The sequence below is a fragment of the Pseudoliparis swirei genome, chromosome 3 (assembly GCF_029220125.1).
Source record: "Pseudoliparis swirei isolate HS2019 ecotype Mariana Trench chromosome 3, NWPU_hadal_v1, whole genome shotgun sequence".
Taxonomy (NCBI): Eukaryota; Metazoa; Chordata; class Actinopteri; order Perciformes; family Liparidae; genus Pseudoliparis; species Pseudoliparis swirei.
In genome coordinates this window covers 18,614,388-18,637,315 of record NC_079390.1, presented here as the reverse complement: position 1 = coordinate 18,637,315, position 22,928 = coordinate 18,614,388, and the positions used below count along the sequence as shown (strand labels likewise).

The window sequence follows — 22,928 nt, the reverse complement described above, 5'->3', positions numbered from 1 at the left end:
ACATTTATACACAGGGGTGCACATAACTTACTTGTCTTTTGCATGTGCATATCTCGAAAACCAATAAAAGATTTGATCACAAAAAAAGATGGATATCGGAACATCTGCTCGGCCTCACAGCCTTTCTTTCTAACACTCGAGATTTGACTGAAACATTAAGTGTTTGCAGGTAATCTGCTGTGAACTTCTTTTGGAGATAAACCAGGATTAGTGTTCCACTAGTTAAAATCCCTCGGTGGAAACACCCACAAAGATGAAGGTTTAGTTATTCTCTCCAGCGGGTTTTGTAATTAGCAGCCAGTATCAGGTGCAGCAGCCTGGTTAGTCAAGCCCAACGGATGAGCACCTCGGAGCCATGAGGAGCAGCAGGGGTCAGTAGAACCGGGGCAGAGGTCCCTCCGTTCCTTCCTTTACGGCCACATAGACTGAAGAGCACTCTACGAGAAGTTGTGGCAACTTCCTGTACGGTCGATGTTTCAGAATAAAATGTAGTAGCGTGTAATGAAAGTGGTTTTAATTACAACATAAAAGAAAACATCATGTCAAAAGTTCCGCTTCAGTCAAACATCGTTGCAGACGACATGGAACTTGGAACAAGTAACATGGAACTTAGAACAGAAACTTTTATTTCACAGCTTCTAAATCAGAAAGTCCTTACAAAATGTAAACCTTCAATCAATTCAAAAATCTTCTTCAAAACTATATAATACATCTGTGATGTGAACAAAACACATTCTTAAAAATTTAAAACTGTGAATCTACCATCATTAGTCAATTTATATGCAAAGACTAATAACTTGTACAATATCTGTTGATGAATGCTCCCTAAAAAGTTATTTTAAGGTAAAACCTCAAGTTAGCTCGATTAATTGTGAACAAAGAACTTTTAAACAATAACTTTCTTCTACTTTTGCTACAATGAACTACAGCATATTGTGTCTGATACAAACATACAAAAGTGGACAGGGTGTATCAAGTAAAAAACTGTCTTACATATAAAAGAAAGCAACCAAAATAATCTGGAAAGGCAGCAAAAGATTTGCAATGGGATATTAAATTCTTTAAATAACATTTGTTGAATGTGCTGAATATATACACTTGATCAGTAAAAACAGTCTGTACAAAATCGCCGTGCTGCGCTCTGTTTGGTCGGAAATAAAACGTGAAAATAAGAAACGAGCGTGTGTCTGAGGAAAGCTCCAGCGCTGCTTTTCCTCTCCCCTAACGACGCCTCTCTCCTCATCTCGCATCCTGTCAGTGTCTTTGTGGCATTTTTCAAAACCCGAGGGAAGTCTCTCATTATCCTATTCTCTAATGAGTCGAGAGGAATGGGAACTTTAGAGACTGGATGGAAGTCATTTGAAGGGTGTAAAACAGCAGCCGGACTGCCCCGAGGTAAACTGGGGGAACTAACTCGGCCGTGTCTCAGACATCAAGGAGCTGGCCACAATTATATTTCACATCCAGATAATCCCACAAATTCCATCACTAAAAGATGAAAGAGTCCCGCCTATCTTGCGTTTCTGAAGTCGTCAGTATTCCCCGCCAGGATAGTGGGCTCTGCACCGAGCCTCCATGTCCTCCACCCAGGCCGAGCTCCAGTCCCACGCGGGAACCGGCTCCAGCTCGCCGAGCGAGTCGCCCTCCGCACGGAACGACGGGTACGAGGCGCTGAGGGGGGAGGCTGGCGGGGAGAAGTCTACACACAGAGGGGGAGAAGGGGGGGGGGGACATGTTGACATGCATTCCATACGCAGTGGAGGGATTGTATTGAAAACCCGTGGAGACGGTAACAGTAAAGACAGAGACAAGATTAAGACGAGTAAAACGCGTCGGAGGAACCAAAACAAACATCACAACCGCCTCGCTCTGCATTCACCGATATACACGACCGTTCAAAAGTTTGGGGTCATCCAGACAATTTCGTGTCTTCCATGAAAACTCACTTTTATTTATCAAATGAATTGAAAATTGAATAGAAAATATAGTCAAGACATTGACAAGGTTAGAAATAATGATTCATATTTGAAGTATTAATTTTGTTCTTCAAACTTCAAGCTCAAAGGAAGGCCAGTTGTATAGCTTATATCACCAGCATAACTGTTTTCAGCTGTGCCAGCATAATTGCACAAGGGTTTTCTAATCAGATATTAGTCTTCTAAGGCGATTAGCAATGTATAGTGTGTATTTTTGATTAATGTTATCTTTATTGAAAAAACAGTGCTTTTCTTTGAAAAATAAAGACATTTCTAAGTGACCCCAAACTTTTGAACGCTAGTGTACGTTGCCTGCGACATATGACACGTGTTAATTCATGGTGTAATACTTGAAAAACAACGTTAAGAGTAGTTCAATAAATAAATAACGCTTCACGACCAATGACCTGTGACCGTGATGGTTCCTCCCAGCGACTGGGGATGGAGCCCACCCTCCTGATCGAGACCTCCTTTACATACGAGTCTCCTCATCTCAAAGAGGACCAGCGGCTCCAGCTCTGGGTGAGAGCGTTTCCATCAGGGGGTCGGTGTGTTCTGGTCCGAGGCCTCTGGACCCACATTATTAAAGTGTAACAGCAGACATGGTGAGACTGCATCTGAGTGATGGGGATGGATGGGGGGGGGGGGGGGCTTATCTGGCGGTTCAATTTGGTGAAAGGTGTTAAGTAATTGCCTGGTGACACCTGAGATGTCAGACCTCATGATGTAATGACGTACAGTCGCGGGTAAAGTACAGTGTGTGCTCACTCTCTCTGACCTCCAGAAAGATGTCTTCTTCCTTTCAGGGATTTTCAATCTTATCCCTCAAGCTGAGGAGGAACGGACTTGAACACATTTGCTGAATGCTCCTCCAAACATACGCAGCCACTAGATGCATCATTCACAGACAGGGGGGGCCATCTAGTGGAGACATGCAGTAATAATAATAAAGCTGCAACTGGAGCTTATTTTCATTCCTGAACAATCCGTAGATGTTTTTCTAGATAAATCGATTAATTGTTTGGTCAGAAAACGTATGGAGAAAAGTCCATCCCAGTTTCTCCAAGTTTGCGACAATGTCTTTAAATATCTTGCGTTATCCGAAACCCAGACATTCAGTCGAATATGATATAAAACAGGAAGAAAATGTAAATATTCATATTAGAAAGGCTGTAAAAAGCATTTTCTAACAATTTTATTACAAAAAACCTTCTAAACAGTTGGTGATTATTTTTCTGTCGATCGACTTATCAATTAGTTGACTAGTTGTTGCCCCTCTAGATAACACATTGTCTAAGAGACTCATCTAACGGGCCACAAGACCATAGACAAGCACAACATTAGATTTTTTCTGCTGAACGAATTATGTTAAACTTTGTTTTCTTTTTTGCTCGTGATTTACTTGATCATTTTACCTCTAAAAAATATTTAAATTAAATACCACAACCCATCAGGACAAACGGTGACCCAGGTGTCACACGTCCTTTCAATATTCTGGGAAGTTCCTTATACAAAGTTATTTTAACTCATGAAGTCCCTAAGTGACAACTACGGAACATCCTGGTAGGTCATGTGAGAGGTCATGTGATTTTGTGTTCCCTTAACAACATTTCCAAGGTGTCTGCTACAAGTTGTGAGAGATCTGACACAAGAAGATACATTTAACAAGCTTATTTTGTGTTGCTAAAGGTAAGATTCACACATTTAAGAATTATAATGCTTATATAACATATCCTTTATTATATTAAATCTGATGTGAACACATTTCTTGAACAATCTGATATTAAATAAATCAGATAAATATTGTTGTGACACATACGTCGCATCGGGAATTTGCCCTAAAAGTTTCACGAAAAACCTAATGTGACATACACAGACAGTAAGGAACAGAAATATGATCTGCTCAGTTAGTTTGACTGATTCAATGATATTTAAATCATATATTTTACATTGTTCAATTCAATTCAGAGCATATTTAAACAAATGTAAAAATAAAAATAAATCATGTTTTATTTTTAAAAAGTGTACCGTTAAAGCCCAATGTGACGAACATGTAACATTTCAGATCTTTGACACAATAAAAAAAAAACTGTCAGAAATGTGATCACTGTGTTCTATTTAATCTGCCTGATCTCCCCCAGAAGTCTCCTTGAAGGAGAAATGGGTCTGTCTTCTGGTGTGTTACCAATTTCTTAACCCTCCTGTTACCTTAGAGTCAATTTGACCCCATTCAATGTTTAATGTCGGTGTTCTTTCGGGTCAATTTGACCCCAGGCTGTTTTTCACTGTGTCAAACATATAAGAAATATCAACTTTTTTATATATTTAAAGGGCTATTTAGGTAGTCAACAAACAAACATAAAGTACCTCACACTTAAACTTGGGAAACAATATTAATTCTAATAATTTTCTGGAGGTTTTAATTGCTGGGGTCAAATTGACCCAGAGGGTAAAATATGTCAGTAAATATAAAGGTAACAGGAGGGTTAACCATTGAATGGGGTCAAATTGACCCTAAGGCAACAGGAGGGTTAAGGGAGAAGTTCTGGAGATATTCAGTGCATATTGTGGGTACCAGGCCTAATGCATCTTCTTCTGTACACACACACACACACACACACACATCGCTTACCTGACAGAGAGGCTCCGCTCGCGGTCTCCGCCGCCCTCGCCGCCGCCAGCAGGCGGGCGAGGTGAGCGAGGTGGTGGAGGTGAGCGCTGTCGTTGGTGGAGCAGCTGTCCACCGAGCTGATGAGGCTGGAGCGAGCGCTGGCCATGTTGCTGTCGGCGACGGAGCTCCACGTGTTCCACAGCAGGCTGTCCCATTCGCTGAAGCAGGAGGAGGGCGTGCTCTGGAGGCGGGCGCGTCGCGAGCCGATCGGCGGGTACTCGGGCTCACCGCCAGCGGGGTCGCCGTCGGACTGGACCGGGCCGCAGGTGTAGCCCAGGCTGGGGGAGAAGGGGTGAGGCAGCGAGGGGTGCTGCTCCGGCAAGGCGCTGCTGACAGAGAGGAGGATGGCGCCATCAGATGAATTCATGTGATCGAAATCAAAGTGACATCAACCTGAGCTGGGACCGGAACCGCTGGGACCAGAACCGCTGGGACCGGAATCGCTGGGACCACCGGCTGTTCTGCATCTCTACCTGCATCTCTCAGGTTTGGGGCTCAGCTCCAGATACACGGCGGCTTCCTGTGCCGTCAGCGTGCCGCCCTGTTCTCCGTCCACGGACGAGGAGTAGGAGCGAGTGGACGGGGGGCTGCAGGAGGAGCAGCTGTGGGCGGCGGCTCGCGGTTGCCCACGGCGACCCGACACGGCACAGACCGACGGGAGAGAGCTCATGACCCCCGTGAGCCCCGTCGACCGACTGGAGCTGAGGGGAGGCGGGAGAGACGGGCGTGTGAGACACGTCCTCTCTCTCTCTGAGACACAAATGCAAACGACTTTCTTCTGGGAGTCAGCTTGAGAAGAAATAATAACATTTCCTTCTATGAATACAAAAACACGTCTTGCATCGGTTCATGTGAAGAGTGAACAGGCCTTGGACTGAGCACATGTTGTGGTGACAGACAACATTATTGCTAATATTCAAAACTCTTTATAGATTTGGACATCCTGAGCTGTGCTTGGCGGATTCTCGTCTCCTCCGTCCGTCTCCACTTCATATATAGAATCATTCCTATGTTAATAACTCACAGACGTACGTCTGCAAACAGGGTGTTTCCACTCAAACGTGTCCATTTCTTGGACCTCTCAACAGGACAAAAACACAGTCAAAGGAAGGAAGGAAGTAGAGCTGAACATAACTGCACTGGCTGTTTATTCAGCAGCCCTGTATTCTAACGTCACATGACTTCTTCATGGGACCCTTGAGAAGTAGAGGATCCTTTATTCCACCCTCCAGCCCGCAGTCGGAGCTGTGTGTGTGTATGTGTGTGTGTGTGTGTGTGTGTTTTACCCTTCATCTGAGGAGAAACTGTGTGTGTCCTCCATGGGCAGAGGTGGTGGGGGGGGCAGCATGTCCACTAGGTGTAGTGATGCAGAGTAATGCAGCAGGCGAGGGCAGCCGGCCACTTGATCACACTCTGGGCAAAAAAACATGGGACGTCATCAATACTGCAACCGACAACTGTTATTTCAAAAGTGTGTTGCAGGACAACTGTAAAGGTGCGTTCACACCAAAAGCGAAACTATTTTTTCGCGCGACTGAATCCCATGAAAAGTCAACGCACAGATGCGTGTGGCTGCGATAGGCGCGATATTTTTCCGAGCGGCGCGTTTGGGGCGACGCGATGTGGGCGACGCGTTTACAGCGGCGCAATTTTCACCCGGAGTTGAAATATTTTAACTTTGAGGCGGTCATCTCGCAACTCGGGCCAATCGGCTCTCGAGTTCCGCTCTCATAGCGCTGGAAGCGGAAGTCTTTCAGGCGTAGCAGTAACTTCATCGGTGAAAGTGACCGAGCTGAGTGAGCCTACGGGTGATGTCATGAACCCAAACACGAGGGCGTTAGTGTGTGGGATGTCTACAACAAGTATAAAGCAGAACTAGTGGTTAGTTATTCCGTGGTGGATGGAGGAGATGATAACGGTCTTTACGGAGACGAGACACGGAGATAAGCCCCGCCCCTCACGGAGCGTCTCGACGCTTATGGCGAGAACACGGTGAATGGTCGAGCGAGTAAACTCACGCGTTTTGGGCGACGCGAAAAATAGTTTGGCTTTTGGTGTGAACGCACCTTTACTCATTGAACGGACGGCGGTGTCCGTGCATGGACTCCGTCTTACCAATGTGTAAAGATTGTAAAGCCCTCAGAGGCAAGTTAGTAATCGTGATACTAAATAAACTGAATTGAATTACCGTGCCGGCCTGACGGGACGTGACTGAGTCTCTGCTTGTAGAGCCTGGAGGAACACGCCTGGCTCCTGGTTGGCACGATGGGGACGCTGTTCACGGCATGCAACTCTGGGGGGAAAGGAAAAGGTTCACGGAGGACACGCCCCCTCCCGCACGCGACGCTGAGACGGCTCGCCGTGGCAGTCGCCACTCGTCACCTTGCTTGCTGTGGCTTTTATCCCACGACTCCCTCAGCACACCCATCTTGGGCTGGGGTCTTATGGCCTGTTTCCACGGCAGCGCCTCCACGCTGCCGAGGGGCGGGGTCTTGCCGACAGGCTGAGGGAATATCTGGATGGTCTCGACTCCCTGCTGGTGGGGCGGCCCGTGAGACATCTTGGGGCCACACCTGGGACTGTTGAAGGTCTTGAGGCCGCTGCCCATCAGGTCCATGTAGAACGTGCCGTAAACGCCGCAGCTGTCGGTCACAATGGGGACGGCCGAGTCCACGCGGCCCAGGTCCTTCCAGGAGGTCGGGAGGCCTAATCAGACACAGAAGAGAATGAACTGACACCGAGAGCATGTTCAGAACAAGCGATGACATATTATAGGTACAGTGACATCTACTTTCATCATCCAGTTCAGTTCATTTGGAATAAAGAAAGACTCGTTGTTTCCTTTTCGTTCCTCTTCTTCACTCTGACTTATTCCTCACCAACAAACACCGGTTATAATGCTAATAATAATACTTTGAATTAACATAGCGCTTTTCTAAAGTTAAACGGTCAATTCATACGATATTTAAATGTACCTTAGGTTGCTGTTATCGTGGTTGTCTGTTGTATTTGAAATCTTTGTATATGTCGACAGTGTGTCACAGTTACACAACCTCCAACGACTGAATGTAAAGTTCTGTATACCCCAACTTCTTGGAGGTGGTATTATTCTTCATTCCTGTTTTTGAAAAATCAATAAAAAAGATTTAAAATAAAGTTAACCGGTTATGAGTATATTAGGAGTCCAGATGACAACTGGATATCATGCGTCATTACCTTCGCATTGAAAATGCGGAAGGTTATGTTTTGATCGCCGTGTATTTATTTATTTATTTGTATGTGTGTTACTCGCATAACTAAAAAAGTATTAAACCGAATCGCATGAAATTTGGTGGGATGATTGGTTATTATCCGGGGACCATTTGATTCGATTTTGGGATCAATCGGGTCAAAGGTCAAGGTCATGAAAAGGTCAAAATCTTCTTTTTACCATAGCGCCGTCAATTTCTATCCAATTGGCATGCAACTAATGCCAAAATGTTCATAATTCAATGCCCAATCTTGTGATATGTGAAGGTATGCGCTCTACCGAGTGCCCATTCTAGTTATGAATTGCATTGTGTGCATTAATATAACGAGAGGATAATTACTGTGAGGCCGCTATGATTCACATAGTTTCTAATGATACTACACACCTGTGTTTTAACTGCACTCACATGCTGATATTCATAGTGGTTACAATGGTTTCCAAACGATCTTTCATGAATACAGGCTAATAAGCACTGACGATGAAGCAGGTGGATTTCATAATAAATTAAGCTTTCAAATTCCTTATTGAAGCAAGAATGCAGGATCACAACATTGTGGTTCGCACGACAGTTTGACACCTTGCACATCTCAGCGGTTACAAACATTAAAACCAACCGGGTGAGGTGGGAAAGCCCCCCCAGCCTCCGATGACCAACTCCTCATCGCCACGTCAGCCTCACAAAGACGAGCTTTTAAATCAACCAATCGGTACTCACTGGTGCCCCTGAGTCCTGGATGCTTCTGACCGTGGGCCCAGAGGTCCTGATACTTCTGGTTGAAGGCAGGTCTCCAGCCTCCAGAGATCCAGGGGGAGTCTGGAGCTGCCATCCTGTGGGAGGCAGCACAGGGAGAGGGTTTGAGAAGTTTCATCAGGCGTTAGCACCGTCATTCAATCTGAAGTAGAACGATGAAGAACACTGCTTCTACTCTACCTCGTATTGGTTATGATTGTTGAAGTGAATACCAAGTTGGCATCAGAAGGATCAGATTGTATAGACTTCCATAAAGTATCATAAAACCACATTTAGCTTGGTCGGTTTGCACTTATTCCCATGACATACGGCATCACCGAGCCCTGACACGTCTCTGCACATTACCTGTGCTTTATGATGAGGTCTTCACTGGCTAGTCTGCGCAAACCTAGGAACAAAACATACAAAAGTATAAGAGGTATTAATACACAGCTGTTCCTTCACCTGCTCAAGTGAAAGTATAGAAGTCTTATGAGCAAAATGTAGCTAAAGTATGAGAAGTAAAAGTGTTCAAGTGGGTAATCTCATATCCTGATACTCTAGGATCTGATCCCCTTCCACCTCGTTAACACCGACCCAGTTGTGACTAACTCTCCAAAAATATGGATCTAATTCAGAAAAATCCCTTTATTCTTGCTTCAATAATTAAAAATCACCTCTTCAAACCTTCAAGGAGTGGCGGCTGGTGGATATTTTTTTGGGTGGGGCCATCCAATCAATATTAACAAACATTCCAGTGATTCAATGCAAAAAGGTATCAAATACGCATTACTACTTTGCAGGTAAATATTTTACATTTATTGGATTTGTATGATTTAAATATATATACATATATATATATATATATGTGTGTGTTTTTTACTGAGCATCCCTGATGGAACCCATTTAGTCAAACAACGTTTTCCTAATTTCCTCGCTCAGCCCCCTGAAGCCTTGATTGATGTCCCCCCCCCCCCAGGAAGAGAATTTCAATAATTACAACAAAAGCAGCTGCTCCTAGTCACTGTACAATGGCATGAAAAAAACCCAGATAATTAGACTTCAGTTTACCTTGAGATAATGTATTCAAACCAACTATGATCAATATAAGCATGTGTTGTTCCTCTATTGACTCATTTAAAGCATATTTGATCAGAGTTGTTTGCAGTTTTTTGTCTCTTTATCTTTTGACATGCTCACAAACTCAATTGTCCTTCTTCTAATTGTTCTAGTTTCCTTCTTCTGACCCCTTCTTTTGTTGTTGTTTTATCCTCCTTTGAATAATCACGTAGTTATTTATGTATTTCATGACCTGAATTTGGCTGTAGTGGAGAAGTATTGGGGTAAAACAAGGAAATATACATACATACATACATACACATGGACTGAGTTCTGACCTTTAGATACTGAGCTCATTTTAAAATGCTGGACATTAGAGCTGTGTGTGGACCTACCTTTGGCCCGGCCCCGTCCTGGTATCAGGTGGCTTGTCCTGTTGTGGCGTCTGAAGAGGAAGACAGCCGCCACCATCAGAACGCTCCACAGGAGGGCGGCGATGCTTCCGATCAACACTGGGTCCTGAAGCAGGGCCAGGACCCTGGACAGATCCTGTCTTTGGACGTCTGACCCGGGGGCACCGCCTATTTGTGGGTCTGAGAGGCAAGCAGAAAGCAGACGAAATCAGATATGATAACTGTGGTTTCTGACTACACACACGGAAAACACACAGAAATGAATGACTCAGTTTTGCTCACTGATGACAAATCCATGAGGGTCGCTCAGCATTCCCACTCCAGCCCCGTTGACAGCTGCTATGGAGATCCAATACCGTCTCCCTGGTTTCAGGGTGGAGATGTCCAGGTTGTGTTGGCCGCTGTCCACTGTCCAGTTCTGGTACTGCTGCTCCTCAGACTCCACACAAAACACCTGGAGGAGCAAAGTGTCCTGAAGCAGCCTATTGGGATGTGTGGGCGGGGGTCATGTCTCCACTCAGGGGGCCGTGCTGCGTACCTGGTATCCCTGTATGAGACCGTTGTGGGTTTCGTGAGGGGGAGGCCCCCAGCTCAAATGGATGGTGTCATTCTGCTCGTGGCTCACTGTTATGGACACAGCCATTGGAGGGGCACTGGGCACTGAATAAAGAGGAAGAGGAGGAGTTCTCTGTTGACCTCTAAATATGGCTGTACAGTCCAGGAAATCAAATATTCCTGAAGCGGATCGTTTCTCACCCGTCTCGGGGACCCTGAGGTGCCGGGTGTTGCTCTCCCTCCCGTACAGGTTGCTGCCGTAGGGCCGGACTTTAAACTCGTACTTGTAGCCCCTCTTCAGGGGGCCCACTGGAGCCTGGAAGCTGGGCAGAGCCACCCTCTTGGCTGCCCAGTCGGAGCTGGCAGGCAGCAGAGAGCGATAGAGCACCTCAAAGCCGTCGAGGTAGTGCGGCTGGTCCGTAAGGGACTGGAGCTGTGCGAGAGAAAACCCCACACGGATCAACCGCCTGAAGTATTCAGTCCCTGAAACCTTCTCACTCAGCGCGGCCATACCTTCCATTGTACTCGCGATATGTTGGACCCAGGGGCCACGATGGTGACGTTTTCCAGAGCAACTCGCAGTGCTGACAGCTCTTTGTGGAGGTCTCTCTGTTGAGTGCTAGTAGCCTCTGGAAACACAAGGTTTTATTTATTTATTTAATTATATATAGATATATATTTATCTATTTCAAAGGCCGGACACTATGGAGGACTCAAAATGACTTAAGTATAAATACATAAATAAATAAATGCATGAATAAATTTAAGAATAAATAAATAAATGCTTAAATAAATGTATAAATAAATAAATGCTTAAATAAATGTATAAATAAATAAATAAATGTATAAATAAATAAATGCTTAAATAAATAAATAAATACAGGAATGAATAAATATAAGTTATAAATCAACAGGACATCATTAAATAAATATATTTCTACATTTCTGTATTTATCTATTTATGTGTCCACACGTATTTCTTCATTTATTTATGTGTGACATTTACGTGTCCGTATATTCAAATGAGATATAGATATGAGATATAAATAAATAAAGGAATACAGAAATGTAGAAATACATTTATTTAATGATGTCCTGTTGAGTTATAACTATATTTATTCATTCCTGTATTTATTTATTTATTAATACATTTATTATTGGATTTATTTAGTTATTTATACATTTATTTAAGCATTTATTTATTCCTATATTTAGTCATGCATTTATTTATTTATACTTAAGTCATTTTGAGTCCTCCATACGACACACAGGTCAGGATCTGTAAAACAAATACAAGGAGATAACTCACAGAACTATTTAAAGGGAATCTGAAGCGTGTAACTCGCTCTCCAGATGAGAATGTCGCCTAGCAACAAATTGTTGTTTCCTGGTCTGGTTTTGCCTGATAACAGACAGAATTATCAACTCGTTTCCGTCCACTCAGACTCGATGGAGAGGACGGATTCTAAGGTCTGGACCCAGGCAACCTCGTGTTCATTGCAGTGAGGCGGTACTGAGCAAGGCATTCATAATTCTAAATCACTTGTATGCATAAGCTGCAATATGGATGCACTGAGAAGTCAATGAGAAGAACTTTTGAGTAATGAGTATTATTACAACAACAAACACTATTAAAATACGATTATATAAAAGAAAAATGAAAAGCCTAAAAAGAATTGCATAAACACAGGATAGAAAATAAATCATAGTTTAATATATGAAAGACCGTAATGTTGTTTCTTACTGGTTTCTTACTCAGGGCTGTACAAGTGATTCATAGGGCCAGGTAGTGCTGTTGATACCTGGTCTGGTGTCAGAATACATGGACTGTATGAAGCTGGAGTGGCCATGAGCCTAATGAAGGTTGTGTGATGCAGGCGATGAGGAATAAGCTCCTTGAGTCACACTTACTCAAACTAAATGAGTTCATTAGGCCGACTTCTGACACACCTTATGAATCAGATCACTGCCTCAACAGAACCAACCTCAAAATGGAACATCTGAAATCTCAGAGGAGACATTAGCTGCTTGGAAGGAGGTGCTGTGGGCACAGTGAGCCGCTCCTCTTGACAATGATATTATAGTATTATTGGAGAAGATCACCTGAGCACATGTGACTGTGGGATTTGTGGTTTGCAGAAACTTGTCGTAGCACTTGATTTGTTACTTATTGACTCATGTTTGTTCTGGAAAAATATACAAGATTTTTGTATTTTTGATCCAGGTGTGTTGGCGTTTTGCACCGTACTCTGCAGTTTTGAGGTTTGTGATTTTTAGAACAGGATTTGTGCACCTGCAATGAAGAATTTGAATGTAAAACAATTATAAAAAGTATTCCTACTCTTCCTCCCTACCTTCAACTAGGAGCTGAGCGCTGCCGGTGACCACACCTGCATCATTGACAGCGGTGCAGGTGTACTTCCCAGCATCCTGGGCTGTCACGTAGTGGATCTGCAGAGTGTGGTCCGGGTTTACAAGATACCTAAACACACATAGAGCAGTTAGCTTTCACCTTTACTGCCCCTCTGATCTCTTTTTACTATATTTTCGTTGGTTTACAACCAACAGAAAGAAAGGAGCCCTGAGAAAACAAGCTGAAGTCAACTACCTTCATGGGTGAATGGCAGCATGAATTGGGATGATGCAATGTGGCTGCTGTTAAGCATCGGTAAGGAGCTAACTGTTCCACCGGTTCAAATGGGGACTATTGTGCCGCGCGTATCGGCAGAATGAAGTACCTGCCGTTGGGCAGTGGCCCCTGCTCTCGGCTCCACGCCACAGCAGGCGGGGGGTCCCCTCTAGCCTGGCAGTAGAACTGGGCAGACTCCCCCGTTCTCACAGACACGTCGTCCGGCTTCAGCACCAACGCCGGCTTGGCTGCAGCGGAGAGAAGAGGAACTTTCTAATGCCCTGCGCGGTGCAGAGGTTGATTAGTGACATGGTCGGAGCAGGTGAGAGGCTGAGGGGGGCGTGGTCTCACCCAGCACGGAGAGGCGAGCCGCCCTGCTCTCCCTCACTCCCCCGGTGTTGCTGGCCACGCACACGTAGGCACCCGAGTGCTTCTTCTCTGCCGGAGCGATGATGAGCTTCCCACTCAGCTCCTAGCAGATACACAGGACCACACACACACACACACACTTCAGCTGGGAAGTGCGGACGGCTCATATACCATTTCTGAGGGGGTTCTGACATGTGACCCTTGTCTACTCTATACGACTCTGGGACTACGTTTTTCTAGTTTTATCGTGTTACAGTTTCTATGTGGTGGATTGTAATAATTGCAGTGCCATGGCCTGAAGCTGTTTTATACAGTATATCTTTTACAGATTTAGAAGCCACTAAACTAAGAACACTGTCAGAATAATGTTCATTCAGAGTGCATCCCTCATGCATGCTATTTCAACAAAGTATCAAACTGCAACATGAATTAATTAACTTCTGCTTTCCCATTTTCAGACGTGGGACATGTAACGTAGATGCTCACGTGATATTTACACCCGGTCTACAGTTTGTGTTGAGAAGTAATACTTTGAGGAAAAACATATTAAACTAGAACGGGCACTCGGTAGAGCGCATACCTTCGCATATCACAAGATTGGGCATTGAATTATGAACATTTTGGCATTAGTTGCATGCCAATTGGATAAAAATTGACCGTGCTATGGTAAAAAGAAGATGTTGACCTTTCCATGACCTTGACCTTTGACCCGATCAATCCCAAAATCTAATCAAATGGTCCCCGGATAATAACCAATCATCCAACCAAATTTCATGCGATTCGGTTTAAAACTTTTTTTGTTATGCGAGGAAAACGCATACAAATAAATAAATAAATAAATAAATACACGGCGATCAAAACATAACCTTCTGCATTTTCAATGCGAAGGTAATAAGTGTTTCTATTTTCTCTGGATCACTGTTAAATACGCAGTTGTCCATTGGAGCCTTTAGTAATGAGCATCGTGAGGGCAAAACTATTTCATAATTGATTAGACAATGAGAGAAAAACGTACACAAGTCCTTTTTTCTGATTTGCTAGAGCGCTTTGCTGGATATTCATAACTTCCTCCACGCAGTTTTCATATCTCAAAATGGCATATAGGTTGAGGTGTTTGTCTGTCTGTCTGTAATAGAACATCTCTGTGTGAATAAGAGGTGATCATGAAATGACCAAACGATTAGAGTGCTTGAGACAAACCCAATGAGCATCGTCTACCTCCTGCTGCTCCCTCCACCTTCCTCTCACACACTCAGGTCAGACTAGTGCAGTGCCGAGGTGTGACAGGCGTCCATCGCTCACAGCGCGCTTACAGTGTAGTGGTGATCGGTGTTGTCGATGGCCAGGCCATTCTTCTTCCAGATGATATTGGGCTCAGGGTGTCCAATGGGGGGGCCACAGTTCAAGACCGCCACCTCCCCCTCTGCCACCTCCACGTCACTGGGCTGCAAACTGAACTCCTCCTGCAACACTGCAACAACAGAGTCGGGGTGAGTCCACACACACCTCACAGAACGATGGAGCTACGCCCATCATGTTGTGTTGGCTCTGGCGCCCCCTGTGGACAAAAGGCACAGTGTCTCTGAGCACCAGGGTCTCTTTGGGAAAACCTCTCATTTCACTGCAGCAGGGTCTGACAGTCTTCCCCGCTCGACCCTGGTTCTGGTGCCCCCGTGGCCCCCTCCCTCCAGCAATACGGCCCGGGCGTCCAGAAGCTTGATGTTGGTGTGGACTCCCAGCGGGGACCAGGAGGAGCAGCGAAGAGAAGCTCCTGCTCCTCCTGTTGGAGCTCCGACTGCCGGATAACTACATAGAAATAGCCCATCTTCTCACTGATGGTCCTCGTAAAGGTCGTATCGAGGCATCGGTATTAAACTGAGAGTGTTGCATAAAGTGGCCGTTCCATGTAGCTTTATGGACACTGTGCTCTCAAATGAGGCATCTCACCATCAGCTGGGCGACCAGGGATCACACATGAAGTATAAAAATCACATTAACACATATTCATCTCCAGCCACTTTAGTCTGGAGTATGTCTCATGGAATTGTCCTGGAGAGCCCATCCCCCTTTACCAGCTCTAAAACATACGTAGCACTCGATAATACTTCATGAATGTTTACATTTCCATGTATTCCAACTGTTGACGTTTTTCAGAGACTTCCGCTGTGTGTCTGTGATTGATAATGGATGTTTTATGTCAGGGAGGGCGACCTATGTTCATAAATAAACCATAAAGCATTTAACATTAAATATGTGCTTGTTTGGTGCGATGAATATACTTTATGGTCCTTTATCTATTTTGACCCTTTCAAGCTATTTGTGACAAATGGAAGAGTTACCAATTTATTACTTATGCATTTTGGGTTTTAAAATAAATAAAACTAATGCCTGTTTTTAAATATGGCTTTATCCTATTCCAATAACTTGCATATAATAGTGAAATTATCTCTGTGATTACCTCTTGGCTCTGTTTATTACATCCGAATTTTAGACTGAAACATGTACATATTACATTTGTTTTGTAATCTTTGAAGTGGGCCCTTATGCCATGAACCAAAACCAATATTTGTCCATTTCTGCCCCTTTTACCGTGACTTATTTACATATCCACACATACTTTAAGTGGGCACTAAGGCCATGAACTGTAGTCAAGTTTTAAAGTGCTGCATTCATGTAAATCTAATTTAAAAGTGCAGGTACAGAATATGTTTTGTAATATGTGGGCACACAAAGTGTTTTGTAGCGTTGCATATTTATTTTATAGAGAATTAATTTTCTATGGCACATTTTCTGTAACAGTTTAGCTCCACGCCTTCCTTTTTGTAATAGTTGTTTTCATCCTGTCACACCATCTCGCCAATCCAACTCCCCTCACCTGCCTCTGATCACCTCGTTAGTCCCTCATTCCCTTCACCTGGTCCTCACACCCTTCTCACCTGCAGCCCATCCCCTCATTAGTCCCTCACTATTTAGCTCCCTCACTTCCACTTGTGCTCTGCCAGATTGTCTTGTGTTTTCGTGCCAAGTTCTCCAGTGTTATTAGAGTATATTCCTGACCTGCCTGTTCTGACCCTGCCTGCCTGCCCTGACCTCTGATTCTCTGCCCCGCCCCTTTTTGGACTTGTTTGCTTCTTCGACTGATCTCCCGGTTTTGACCCAGCCTGTTTCCAACCAAAGACAGTAATCTTTGTTACTCCTGTCTGAGTCGTGCTTTTGGGTCCACTCTAATAGCGTCGTGACATTTTCTCTTTACACCTCAAGTCTTCATTACTCTAATCTCGTAAAAAAAAACACACTGCAGGTATCCAGAATCATCACATCATCACCAAAGTAAGAACTCCCGATGTATACTTGTGGGAATGTGTAGCGTGCATGCAGCAGGCTCAAGTGTCACCCCCCCCCCTCAGCAAACATCCCTGTGATCTGGTCGCTCTGCTGGTCACCAGCAGACAGACTGTAGAGCGGCTGACGACCAGCAGAGCGACGGCGTCGCAGGGACCGGGGCTGCTTTGTTCTTCTCTCGCTGAAGAAAACGGGTCAGAACCGCCAGCAATACATCCACTTACAGTACATTCAACCCGAGGTCGAATGAAAGAAAAGACGAGCTGCTGCATGTCGACGGCCTCACTGAGTAAACAGTGAGGGTCTCCACTGTTTGACCCCCTGCTGCCCAGCAAACATTGACATTGGACCACTGCTCCCTTTCTGCTCCTGTCACCGCATACGTCTTCATCAGCCCTGCTCGTGTGTGTGTGTGTGGGCCTGGCCTTCATCTGCCTCTTCTAAAAGGGATCAGGGATTCAACGTTGTTATTTGTTAATAAAATACTGAATCCTACACCACTGGCTGTATGTGCACGGTTTAATAAATAACATAACTTTAATAAATCACATAACATACTTGTATCATTTAAAGCTGAGCCCAATCCGAGCTCTGCGTGCTCATCTAGCGGGGTCTCACCTGCGATGTACAGTGATGCATTGCGGCTGGTGGCCTTGCCGGCGCTGCTCCGGGCCACACAGGTGTAGACGCCCTCGTGCGACTGACCCCGCTTGCCCCCCCCCACGCTCAAGAAGAAGATGCTCCCCTCCGATAAGACGATGGGCTGCAGCTGTCCGTCTCCCTTCTCCAGAGGCCGGCCGTTGCGCAGCCACTCGATGGTCGGCTTGGGGCTGCCATCGGCCCGGCAGGAGAGCGTGGCGGGATTCCCCACTTTCACCACCACGTCGGCCGGGTGGTGGACGATGCGGGGCGGCGTCTCCTGTGCATGAACTCTGGAACCTGAGGATGGCACAGGGGTTTGTACAGGCTGGGAACAAACAAGTGTAGATGTAGCACAATGTACGGCATGTGATGTAGCACGGGATATAGCAAGGTGATGTATCACAGTAATATAGCAAGGTAATATATAGCCCGGTGTATAGCACAGTAATATAGCACATAATAAAGCACGGTTGTATAGCACATTGATAGCAAGTGTTCTGGGAGTTCAACAATTATTAGGCTGTATGAAATAACCAAATGGTGAAAACCCATTTTTGTATTCTCCTGACAAAAAAAAACATTTTCTAGTGAAGTATAAACAAATATATATTTTGACTACACATAAACATAATTCTTATCAATTCAGATCTTCAGAGAACATTTTATTTGTTATTGCTAATTTAGACAACGATATCACGATATTATTCGGTTAAAATATAAATAGTTATGTCGAATTATTGTCCAGCCCTAATTTAGAAAAGCTGAAATACAGTAGCATTGCCTTAAAGAAAGGTCAGCGTGATCAGAAATAAGTTGGGATGCAACTTGTTCTCTCCTGATAGCAAATACTAACTTGATAATAGTGCTCTTTAACCCAGAATTAATTAACATATAAACCTAATATTTAAGTAACTGCTAAAAACGTGTGATTATTTTTAGGTCTGCTGTGGTGCTAAAACTCAGTGAGTGACTGTAACTTTAAGACTTGTTCAATGATGCCCTCAGTCTCTCCTCCAGGTCGGATAAACACTCAGCATCGTGGAACAAAAACAGGTCTCAACATTAGTAATGCCGTTAGCAACAAATTATTACACGACTTGAAGGGGATGGGAAATAGAGCATCAATGTCGTAAATATGATAGACATTACCCCAAGACCCCCATCATGGGTGTCTTCACTGTATCAATCTGAGCTCATTCTGCTTTTTTTTCCCTGGAGAGAAAGAGGCCACACCTGAGCTGCAGCACATCGGAGTTCATCTAGAACTCACAACAAAACACATTCAAGCTATACCTCTACCAACAACAATGTCTATTTGTAACTCGTGGAATGCCATTGTTTGAACTTCCCATGGAGTTGGATGACCACGCTGAAGGGAAACGGGGAGACTGTGATCGGCTTCCTGATAGGACAGGAAGCTGCAGGGTCTCGGGAACATTGGCCCTGAACAAAAGCAGCCTGCAACTCCCCGTCAGCAGCACATCCGCAACCGAACAAAAGACACTCCTTAAGTGGAATTTCACCGATAAACAAGACAAATTAAAACAACGTCTTAAAAACGATGCCCATGTTAAAAAAAAAACACTGAGCTTCTTCCAGGAGGGAGAGTTGAACCCTCGCAGATGCTGTGATTCAGAACCAGGCACGGCCAGCTCCTTAGGAATTAAAAGAGGGTGCCAAAAAGAAAGAACAAAAACAACAAAAGTCTTAAGACGCTCATGAGCTGCCAACAATTAGGGACATCTGAGAAACGGAATATTTGTTGACTGCCTTAACAATCAACAGAAGTGTAGTGCTATTCATTCACTCACGACAGCTGGAAATACTTTCACATGACAACGACAATCTGCCGCACTGCCACAGAGTAAAGAGGGTCACAGAAGATGCAGCCAAAACACCAGTGCATCACGGTTAAAATACAGAATTTAGTTATACAGAAGTGCAGTCCTCAATAGTATAAAAATATTTTTAAAATACGGATATATCAACTTGGGCTTGTGATGAAAATGTTTCACTGTGTTCTGCCATCTTTGTGACACCAATCGATGAATCAATTAGATTTAGAAAATGCTCTCAGATTAATCAAGAAGAGAAAAAGCATTTAGTAGCAGCACTAGTTACAGAAGGGTCACACGTTGCTCTAACTGGACATCTAGGTGAGCTACTCTACAGCTGGGAGCATTCCTGATGGTGGCTTTAGTTTGGACTATTTCTCACTGCTTTAAATGAAGCTTTCAACAGTCCAGGTGATCTGACTGTGTGTTTGCAATGGAACTGAAAGCTGCTGTCACGCTGCTCGTTCTCCTATAGATACAATTCTAAAAGAAGAAGGTTTTCCATAAAGACCCTTCAGAAGCTTCCAGGTGTAACACCAATACACATGGTCACAGCAGCTATACTATATATATATATATATATATATATGTATGTACATATATACACATATAATACATATAATATATACATATATATGATATATGTACATATATATATACATACATATATATATATTATATATACATATATATCCATATATATATATATTATATATACATATATATATATATGTATATATATGTACATATATATACATATATATATAATACATATTATATAATATATATATATATATTATATTTACATATATATATATATATGTATATATAAATATATATAATACATATTATATATGTATTATATATTATATATATATACAGGACTGTCTCAGAAAATTAGAATATTGTGATAAAGTTCTTTATTTTCTGTAATGCAATTAAAAAAACAAAAATGTCATGCATTCTGGATTCATTACAAATCAACTGAAATATTGCAAGCCTTTTATTCTTTTAATATTGCTGATTATGGCTTACAGCTTAAGAAAACTCTAAAATCCTATCTCATAAAATTTTAATATTTCCTCAGACCAAGTAAAAAAAAGATTTATAACAGCTGAGTGTTTGTCAAGGCTCAGGAAACCCTTGCAGGTGTTTCGAGTTAATTAGACAATTCAAGTGATTTGTTTAATACCCTACTAGTATACTTTTTCATGATATTCTAATATTTAGAGATAGGATATTTGAGTTTTCTTAAGCTGTAAGCCATAATCAGCAATATTAAAAGAATAAAAGGCTTGCAATATTTCAGTTGATTTGTAATGAATCCAGAATGCATGACATTTTTGTTTATTTAATTGCATTACAGAAAATAAAGAACTTCATCACAATATTCTAATTTTCTGAGACAGTCCTGTATATGATATATTCTACATGAAGCCCTCTTACCTGGCAGGAGCAGACGCGCGCACACTGAGGCCATCACGAAGGTGAGAGCCCCGCAGCTCATCGTCCGCAGAGACTTCCGCAACCCGCTGGGAAACAGACTGTATTCAGCTAACTAACTGCCAACTGTCCGCCTCTTCTTTCTTTTAGTTTCAACTATAAACACTTTTTAAATTTAACCTCCAACTTCACTTGAAAAACAGCGTGCCATTGAGAACACCAGCTCCAACTCTGTGAGCCCGTCGAGGTGACGGGGATTCAGGCTTCCTGCCAGCAGGGTTTTCAAAATAAAATCCATATTTACGAACGTACACTCCGCTGTGACGCACTCTACCTATCGTTCCTATAGGAAATCAACACATAACGCCAGTTCACAATATATATCCAGTCATGTATCGTTTTAGAATGTGAGTAAAACATATATTGCTATATCCCATATTGCTTGTTTGCTTGACAGGATATTGGCAATGGGGACAAAAAGAAAAACAATGTATTGTTCAAAATTAAGCACAATTTAGGCCATCACACAACTTCAACAAAACCCATGACATCCAATCTTGTTTTGGAGCATTCATCTCTTACACATATAGTGACATTTTACTGGGTATGGTCCATGACAGCCTGAGAGGCATCAGCAAGGAAAGTAATATGCATCAACAATATCTATAAAAAGAGAGAAAATAAATCAATATTCTGGTAATTACAATAGGTTGATGGATTGTAATAACAAATGGCATCTGGCTTTGATATTATTTGAGCTTTTGGCTTATTTGTTAAACTTAATACAATTATTTATTTCATATCCTCTGTGTTTAAATGTGTCAAAATGTAATTGACAAATGCCAAATAGTTCTCACATTCCCACTAATCCTACTAATAAGCTCTGAGGACCATGGTCATTTTTCCTCACTTGAAAACTGTATTGATTGTTTCACTGAAAACACAGCGTGGAAAAAAAGGGACAAATTGTTGACATTGTTGTTGTACATTATCTGGTAACCATGGAAAACTCCCTCCGCTTCCTGAACAGACTGTGTGAAATAGCGGCACGTCCCACCATTAACTCCACAGGAGAGTCTGAGTGTGGCTCATACATGTAATAATAATACATTAATATAGTTCTTCATGGTTAACAAATAAAATAAAAACGACTGTAATGGATATTATATTGCTACACTCTAAACACAAACAGCTTTCCCTTCTTGGCTGTTTGTTTGTGACAGTTTGTGACAGCAGCTCTGTCAACACTGCTAGGAAACAGGAAGTTTAGATTCTCTAAAACAATCCAAGGAAACGAAGTATCTCTCACTCATGCAATGAGACCACAAAGTACTTTGACAGGAAGCAGTTTGTATTGTCATCAGAAATCACTGAATTGGGAAGAAATGTATTTCAAGTTTGTGTATGTGTTAAAATATAGTATATTAAAATAATAAAAGATTGTGTGTGCACACTGTTGTCCCACAATGCAATACACACAAAAAAGGAGGCTCTGTGATGATATGAAGTGTAAAATAAGTAATGGAATGTGGCTGAAACTTAACTTCATAAAGGATAAAAACAGAGTTAACGAAGTTCCATCACGGCAGAGCAAGAAGTAAGTGAGCGACCGCTAGTTCATTCCTTCCAATGGCGCACATAAATGGAGCATTGTTTCGTGAGCGGCTCATTGTGAGGCTCAGAAAGGCCCCGGCTAAGTGATGGATGTTTATATTGATCCAACAACTTGGGTTTGATGGCCCCGGCATCGACCAGCTTTGAGCCTTCAACAAAAGCCTCAGAGAGGATGAAGGATGAGCCCCGGCTCAACACAGCCCATGGGAATGGTGCTGCGCCGCGTTGTGCCGAGGGAAGCGACCTCTTTCAGGCTCGAGACCAGAGGTCAGGAGGGCTATTGGAATGGGCGCGGAGGGCGGGGACGGAATAAGAGAAAGAAAGAAAGTGTCAGCCTGAGTGAGGAATGCGATAAAAAGTGACTTCAGAGTAAAGACTGAGTGTAATTCAAATGTTTTTG

General features: G+C 43.2%; 1 protein-coding gene across 2 annotated transcripts; it reads right to left on the bottom strand.

Annotated features, from left to right (window-relative positions):
- Positions 1-499: 499 nt before the first annotated feature.
- On the bottom strand, positions 500-21,105 carry robo4 (roundabout, axon guidance receptor, homolog 4 (Drosophila)). Of its 2 annotated transcripts, none has more exons than XM_056411789.1 (19): positions 20,918-21,105; positions 17,613-17,933; positions 14,966-15,123; positions 13,635-13,755; positions 13,393-13,531; positions 13,009-13,136; positions 11,168-11,283; positions 10,856-11,087; positions 10,638-10,759; positions 10,382-10,553; positions 10,082-10,279; positions 8,994-9,036; positions 8,613-8,725; positions 7,030-7,353; positions 6,836-6,940; positions 5,934-6,060; positions 5,121-5,348; positions 4,609-4,976; positions 500-1,699 (listed from the first exon to the last, which is right to left on the bottom strand). In XM_056411789.1, the coding sequence occupies exons 1-19, from the start codon at positions 20,976-20,978 to the stop codon at positions 1,533-1,535; spliced, it is 3,243 nt and encodes a 1,080-aa protein (XP_056267764.1). In that variant the 5' UTR covers positions 20,979-21,105; the 3' UTR covers positions 500-1,532. The 2 variants fall into 2 exon arrangements, with proteins under 2 accessions (XP_056267764.1, XP_056267766.1); XM_056411791.1 differs by having other exon boundaries at positions 4,609-4,973.
- Between the last annotated feature and the right edge of the window lie 1,823 nt (positions 21,106-22,928).